This window comes from Scophthalmus maximus, chromosome 19 (genome assembly GCF_022379125.1).
Source record: "Scophthalmus maximus strain ysfricsl-2021 chromosome 19, ASM2237912v1, whole genome shotgun sequence".
Taxonomy (NCBI): Eukaryota; Metazoa; Chordata; class Actinopteri; order Pleuronectiformes; family Scophthalmidae; genus Scophthalmus; species Scophthalmus maximus.
This window is the reverse complement of record NC_061533.1, coordinates 262,849-270,816: the sequence shown is the minus strand read 5'-3', so window position 1 is coordinate 270,816 and position 7,968 is coordinate 262,849. Positions and strand designations below refer to the sequence as shown.

The 7,968-nt window shown below is 39.3% G+C and overlaps 1 protein-coding gene across 3 annotated transcripts; it reads right to left on the bottom strand.

The window, feature by feature from the left end:
• Positions 1 to 146: 146 nt before the first annotated feature.
• Positions 147 to 7,053, bottom strand: LOC118313983 (phosphatidylinositol 4-phosphate 5-kinase-like protein 1). Of its 3 annotated transcripts, none has more exons than XM_035640016.1 (10): positions 6,943 to 7,053; positions 6,305 to 6,493; positions 6,172 to 6,222; positions 5,869 to 6,023; positions 5,109 to 5,233; positions 3,966 to 4,000; positions 3,815 to 3,870; positions 3,618 to 3,730; positions 3,362 to 3,524; positions 147 to 1,714 (listed from the first exon to the last, which is right to left on the bottom strand). In XM_035640016.1, the coding sequence occupies exons 2-10, from the start codon at positions 6,491 to 6,493 to the stop codon at positions 1,270 to 1,272; spliced, it is 1,332 nt and encodes a 443-aa protein (XP_035495909.1). In that variant the 5' UTR covers positions 6,943 to 7,053; the 3' UTR covers positions 147 to 1,269. The 3 variants fall into 3 exon arrangements, with proteins under 3 accessions (XP_035495909.1, XP_047185121.1, XP_035495910.1); XM_047329165.1 differs by having other exon boundaries at positions 6,305 to 6,502; positions 6,943 to 7,044; XM_035640017.1 differs by lacking the exons at positions 6,172 to 6,222; positions 6,305 to 6,493; positions 6,943 to 7,053 and having other exon boundaries at positions 5,109 to 5,529; positions 5,869 to 6,165.
• Positions 7,054 to 7,968: the final 915 nt, after the last annotated feature.

Here is a 7,968-nt window from a genome sequence, read left to right as displayed (position 1 = left end):
CTGATCTCGACACCCCACTCGTGAAAGTGCCACAGGTCACACACAGAATCTTCCACTGCACAATAACTGCAGGTAACTGACTCCATACATTCAACAAACAGCTGTGACTTTCATCACGGGTAAGAATCACACAGTGAAGCTTTTAGTACTTTACAAATTGTATTTTTATATGAATTTCACACAGTACAAGGTAAAAAAAAATAGCACTAGCCCAGTGAAAAATAGGAAATACCCTCCCCCAGCATCTGTCTACATTGCCTGTGCCATAGGGCTCCTGCTCTATTCTACAAACATGCAGTCTTTATTTATTTATTGACTGGTTTCACTCTGAAACCAGATGTCCACTGGATGGTGCTGTCACATTTTGTTTGAGTCACCGGTCAGTCATGTCTCCATCATGGTTCCATCATGGTAAGCATATCTACTGACTTGTCTTGTCTCACTATAATTTGGACAGTCTGTCAGATTGTGTTGTCCATTTACACTGATGTGACAATAATGAATAATGTTCCAGTGTCACTGCTATAATTATTATTACATGGGACTTATTTATATGGCGCTTTTCTAGTCTTATTGATCACTCAAAGTACTTTACAGAACAGTTGACATTTGTACACACATTCATACAATCATACTCTATGTACTGTATCACTTTGTCTATCAGTCATGCTTCTCATTCACACGCTACAGGTGTCCAAGCAGGACGAAGAAAAAGTGCTTTATGTATGTTCAAATGGTCATGTAAGAACACACTTCAAAAGCATCTTCAAGCAGACAAAACAACTCAAAGCAATTTGACACATGGAGAGTATCACTGTGAGTTGTATTGACTTTTTTGTCATTTCTATATTCAAAGCGAATTATACACTTCAGAGACAGGAGCTGCTCATGCAATGGCAGCAGATTGTCTCCAATAGCTGCGACAGAACCCGACTTCGAATGACTCTTATCTCCACCTCCACCAACGTCCAACAGTCCCCTTGAATTCAATGAATCCACACCAAATTGCACAAACTCATAGATATTACTCCACTAAATATGCCAGATTTTTTTTTCATCAAGATCCATGATATATCCAAATAAACAGGCAAAACAACAAATCAACCAACATGTATAACCTCCTTGGCAGACATAACATACAAACAAATGGACTGGGATGAAGACATTACCTCCAAGACAGAGGTAAGGAGTCACAGCCCCATTCAGTGGAAACTGAGGTTTATATAGTAAGTCCTGTTTTTGTCAGTGATCAATGGTTTCTGCATTTTGTCACTGAGAATGATCCTGTAACCACTGGCAGAACCTGCGTGAGTACACTGCTGGTCTAACCGTGGAAAAGGCCCTGCCTGGGTAGCGGAGGCTTTTCCACAGGTTCTCCAGTCTTTTTTTCCAGTTGTACACAGTAAAAATGTCTATAATGCCCACAAAGTAGCGTCGGTCTGGCCCGTCAACTACATGAATGGCATTTTTACAGTTGAGCAGTAGCCTATGATGATGCTGGTGAAAATCCTGCATTACTGAATCATTCCTGGTTTCTTTCGTGAAGCAGTTGATCTCCTGGAGGGGGATCCCTTCACTAGTGTGCTCAGCTGCTGCATGTGGCTGGCCTGACCCACAGTCTGGAGTATCTGGTACAATCTCACCCTGGGTCTCTGACAGCAATGGAAGGGTGGGGGGGTATGACTCTGTTGGACTAACGTCCAAGTCTAAAGACCTATAAGAGAGACAAAAAGAATTTGTAGAAAACACAGCATTGTCTTCATCATCTCTGTTACAGCTGGCTTATCACCTTGCAGTGTAGCCATTTGGTTGATTTATCTACTAACTGTCACCGACATCATTGAGTTTCTGTGCTGAAGGAGGATTCCAGTCAACTTTAATATCCCATAAAACTTTGGTTTGAGGCCTAATCATGAACTATCATGTTTTTCATGTCAGATTAGAAGGATGGTAAATACCTAACAGGACAATTTCCGTGCCATAACCAAGTTATCTATTTGAATTAACTGGATAGAAACTGAGATTTTATCTTCTTCCAACAAAGTCACTTTGTTGGAAAAAAAGTGACACAGACGGCTACACCCTCTCTCTTTGCCTATCATATACTAATCACACATTGTATCCAGGGGGTCCCCGTCCCCTGCATAAGTACAGCATAGTGCCATGCAGGGGATAAAAAAGCCAGAGAAAGGCCATTTCTGATGGTGACCAATTCTACAGCCTTGGTCTTGTGGTTAGGATTCCTGTTTTTTACCTGGTCAAACTCCTGTTATGGGAATAATTACTTTACCTTCCTGATGTTGTCAGATTTAACAACTAACACTACTCTCAATCGATCACAAGCAGCAGAATTCTGGAAAAAAAATGCACTAATAATTTACTCAGGTGTAATCTCATTTAAACCATGCTAAATACTTAAATTGTCTGCAATGTCAGTACTTTTTTCCACGGAGCAATCTCAATATCTTTCCTTATGCAATCCTTTACAGATTGCATATATATCCGCTCTACACTGAATATATTATTGCTATTTAATATTGAATGTTTTTATTTATTCATTACATTTTTACTGCCGCTTTTCACAGTCCCCCTTGCGGCCGTAACACAGCAAATTTCTACGATGTGGGTTGAATAAGGATTATCTTATCTTAGTTCATTGAATTTATCAGATTGTTGATATATGCTTTCTTCCATGAACAGTTGTGTCACTGTAGCAGGAAAACCATGACACTGCTTGGGGTAACGTAATTAGTTCATGAGCATTCTTTTAAGGAAACTGTGCTATTTGATTTGTGTAGCTTCAGTTTAGTGAAATTACTGATCAAATACACTGTTAAAATCCTTTGCTGCATGTCCTGAAGAGGAGAGGGTGATATATATAATAGTTCATATTCCTCCACAGAAAGGCCCCCCAGTGTTCACTAGAAATGCAATGGATGCATGAAGTGTATTTACAGTTTCAACTCACAAACCCCAGAGGAGGCAAGAACAACATGGAAGAAGGCAGGCCTCAGTGAGGGGGATTTCCTAAGGGAGCATGCAGGTACATTTCTGGCTCTTTGGAAACATAACCATTATTATTAACTATAATTATGCCAAGTGGAGGCATATGGTTACAAAGTAGAAGGTAACCTAGGGAAGAGCCTTGAAGCACTTTGTGGTTCAGAGGGGAAGCATATGTAATTGACAGCAGTAGCAGCGAAGCCACCAGGGATGGGAAGCCACCCATGGAAGTAACATCCCAGATATTTTATATTTAGACTACATCAAAATGAGTGTTGACACAAAGATTTTGCACATCTCGACACGTCTCACTTTTACACACAACATTTAGGTTTGTACCTTCTTAAATGAAACTTACTTTTGGGCACGAACAACAATATTTGCCAAAGAGTGTTTTCCTTCAAGCTCATCTTGGTGCAGAGGTTGTTGGGCCAGCAGGAGACTATAGTCCAGTACATTAAGCTCTTGAAGAAAGGCAGCATCCACTTTCACTTGATCGGCAAACCAGGATTTCCCTTGACCTACAGCAACCACACACACCTTTCCATTTACTGCCCCTGACACTTCATAGGACTACAGAAATAAGTAAAGTAAGCAGGGTCGAGAACACGTACCTAATGCAATGTGCTGGCCTTCGAAGTTATTATCCTTCAGCACTTTTATTATTTGTTTCCCCCCCGTGTCAGGGTTAGTCCATCTACCCACTTCACAGCCTTTGATGTCATATCTATGCAACAAAAAGGTCATTTTATAGAACCACAAAATATATCACAAATCCACAGAGCACATGGGGAGAACTAAGATACTGTACCGAATATTGATCCTCTCATCGGGGTAAAACACGCTCTGCATCAAAATGAAATACTTCTGGAAAGCAGACAGTAAACACTGCATTATAAGTGCTGGTACTAAATAGATATAGTAGATATAATGACTAACTAGTTATTAATTGGATTAAATACCTTTATTTGATTTGGAATAACAATCCGGTGGACACCTGAAAAGTGAAAGAAGAATGTTTATTATTAAATCAGGATCATTATTTTTTTCTCCTCTTAAGGCCAAAATTGCCAGAAGCTTTTTAACATCTGCTTAAAAAAATGTTTGTCAATGTTCACAAAGACACAGACACAGCAACAGGTCAACAGGACCCGGACGCATTACATGATGAGGTATCATGCAAATCCCTAGTAACAGTTACAAAATTACATTTTTCAACACAGGCTTTGGATTGGACAGTGAAAAGAGCAACCTTTCAATCAACAGAAAAGATTAATGGGTTGAAGCCGACATGTGGCACCAGCAGGACGTCTGTATGCATTTATCTTACAAAAGCTACAACTCATTGCTGCATTTACTTTTCGTTGGACTCAAACACAAGCATTTAAAAATATTAGTAATATTAATATAGTGTATTTGTAAAGTTTGTAAAGCTTGACGCAATGTATGTTGTTATGCAGGAGTTTCCTAGAATGTCTCCAAGTTAAACGTTATCATGACCCATGATCTTCTGATCATAAGAAATAAGAGCTTCTACCACAGTGAAGGATGAATAAGAATGCTGTTGGTGCTGTATTTGAAAGGGCTACAAAATAATTGCAGGTAATGATCCAACCTTTACTACTCTAAACATAATGTTACGAATTCAAACAGAAGACGATATTGACGTACAACCAGCGGGTGATTATTACACTAACTCCATCTGCTGTTTGATCAGTTTGTGCTCCTTTATTTGCTCAAAAGTCTGCAGCGGTGGTCTTCATTTTAGGTGAGATGTCACTACAACACACTGCTTGAAGCCTTGACTGAAAAACTGTTGAATATTCACAGTGAGTGTGATCTTCTATGAGACAAATCATTTAAATGGAAAAAATCTGAGAAAAGCCATGTTCTTTTGGGTACCACTTTGAACGTAAACACATTGCTGCCGTCACAGTTTCAGCCTTGCATTTATCATATCTCATGTTGCAAATTTATTCTATGTGAAAGGTCACAGGACATTTGATGTTGGGAGGTGAGGGTTGCATAGGCAATCAAAAGTTAGCTTGAGCCAAACATTGAGAAACAGTGAATTCAGCTACTCTGTTAACAGAAGCTGCTCTTACCTAGAAATCTCACCATCAGTGAGTGAGGGTATTTCTCTAGGTGGCCCATATATGCCTGCAGATTGGACAGGAGAAACCTGACCTCACGTCTGCTCTGGGTCTTTAAGAAGAACCGCTTGTCATTCCTAAAACCAAGCAAAACCTTGTCAACCTCATCACCAGACAATCTGTTGGATGTCAGTGTTGTTGTTGTTGTTGTCTTTTCATGTTCACTGCCAAAGTTGACAAAATTCTCCAATTCCACACATGCATTGAAAATATGGGAGAGCAAACTTGATCGGTTCAGGATTGAAACCATGGTTAAAGGTTGATTACTTGTCTGACCTGGTGGAGTCAGATGTGCTGTGTTTGGTAACACGCAGGTTGCCGTTTCTCTACCACAGTCTGTGGCAGTTCAGGTCTGGCACACAACTTTTAAACTCTAAAAGCAATTATTCAACACCCCCATGTCATTCACTTATTATGCAACATAAATTACTTTAAATTATAAAATAACAATAATATAATAAGCATTAACTAACTAATTAGTAATAATAACAGCCTCTACATGCTTAACACCTCAATCCATAAAGCCCAGACTTCTTTCTACACTGGCACTTGGAGCTGGATGTAAATTGTGTTTTTTTGTGCTTGGAAATGTACAGTAGTCTGGAGTATTTGACCCTTGGGGTGAGAACATTTATGAATTAGATTTGTTTGAAATCACAGTCAGGATGCAATCAGGTAAAGGGTTAGTTAATGGAAGGTTTTTTATGCTCACGTGACGAAGAAATCTGCCTTGCTTTTAGAGTTGCTGACAAACTGGAGGTAGCAGCCATCAATGCAGACGGAGTTGATATATTCCTCCTCTGTGATGTCAAGTGAACTCCTCAGTTTTGCAAACACTGGAGCTGCAAATGTCTGTATCTCAAACCCCTGGAAGGTAGGGATTAAAAAGTATCCTTGAAAGTTTAAATGGGAAAGTTTTAACAGTACCCAGGCCTGAAACAAATCAAAGCATTTAAAAAATTGCTGCTGTTAGAATAACAGAAAAAAATGTTTTTAGTTGGAATTTACCACTTGCCTTGAGGGTTTGAATTTTCTCTTCCTTGAAATCTTCAGCTGTGAGTGTATCCTGTGCAAAAAGGTCAAGAGTTTTGTGAGCTCATGTTTCTGTTGACAATCCAACTAGTGGCCTTAAATGAGAAGACTGTAACCTCTGCTGGTGTGTCCATAGATGCCCGGATGGCAGCATGCATGCCCTCTTTTATCATGGAAGTCAGATGGTATAACTCGTGGTCTGGGTTGATCTCAAACACACCTAACATCCTCCAACGCTGTCTCAAATGCCACCAGACCCTTCGCCTGGCAGCTCTGGGGGTGCCAGCAGCTTTTTTCCGCGCCATCTGTACCACCAGGTAGACACCAGTTCAACAATAAAAGCATAAATTGCAAACTCAGTTCGACATTGCATCTAAAAAGAAAACCAATCCATCTTGATTAAGATAGGGTTATATGACTTTCATATCGATTCACTTTGGTTGCTACTGTTATGTGGACATTGATGGCTCATAAAAAGTCAATGGATGAAAGGAGACTATTAGGATTTAAATATAAAATATGTTATATAGCATATGTGCATCATTGTGGCAATAATTAAGAATGCATACACAGAATAAAAAATTTTGGTTATACAAACAACCAAAGCATAAAAGTTGATGAAAGTAACTACCCACTTACTTAGAACATATTAAACAACCCTGTAACAGACATGGCTGTGTATTGTATACTATTCTATCTAAGAGAAGAGGCTCATAAGCTCAAAAGATATAATATATATTTAAACAGCTCTTACCTGGTTTGTCGTGCTTGGACTTTATTGTTAAACACAGCAAATGGTTCACACGATTTGTCTGCCCACACAGTCTGTCTGAACTGAGTCTTGTCTTTGTATGTATAATGCTCCCTCCCACTCTAACTAGTACCGCATTCCTGGCAGGTTAGACAAGCTCTACAGGGTGTGGCACATGCAAAAGCAAAGGTGTGTGACATAGGAAATGTTTGAGTATGTATTTTTCTGATAGCACCCACGCTTCTATACGTCAGTATACACACAAAAGACTTAATCAGATATCTTGCTGTATTTGATTATGTGTGGTTACAAATAACTGTAACTGTAACTCTGTAAAATTCACAACTGCAGCTGTAGTTGAGGTTCTCATGGTCTGGACAGAATTTCAGAGGAACAGTATATACTAGTTGAAATGGGGAAGTTTAAATTCATTTATCTTTTTTGTGTGGACAGATTTAATGCAGCTCAATAGTAACACAAACTACATTTGAATTTGAACTGCTTATAATTTAGAATCTTCATCTAAATCCTTGCATTCCATGTCTTTCCCACTGCTATGTGTGTGTGTGTCTATGTGTGTTTGTGTGTGTGTGGGTGTGTGTGTGTGTGTGTATGTGCGGTGTGTGTGGTAAGCCTCCGTGTCTTAATGTCTGGCTCACAAAGTTGAAAGACATCTGCCAGTGTTTTGTTTTCGGGCCGTTAAAGGAATGAAAAACATCTACTTTGCTCATTCAAATTTAAGACTTAATCTTCATCATCATTTTGTAAGGGTGTTGTCTATCATTCTTTTCAGGCTTGATAATAATTAACAGTACTGAAACTTATTTAAAATCCCAGACTCTTCTTTACTGGGTTAAAAAACTGAGCTCTCTCTCAGAGAGCCTGTTATGGCTTCATCAATCAGCTGTTAAGCATTCTTCAGAGCTCTCGCTCACACATTCAAATACATTCAATTCCTTTTTGTTCTGCTCGTATGACGCGATAAACCCCTGGGTTGAGTTCTCCCCCCTCGTTTTCGAGCAGGTCTCT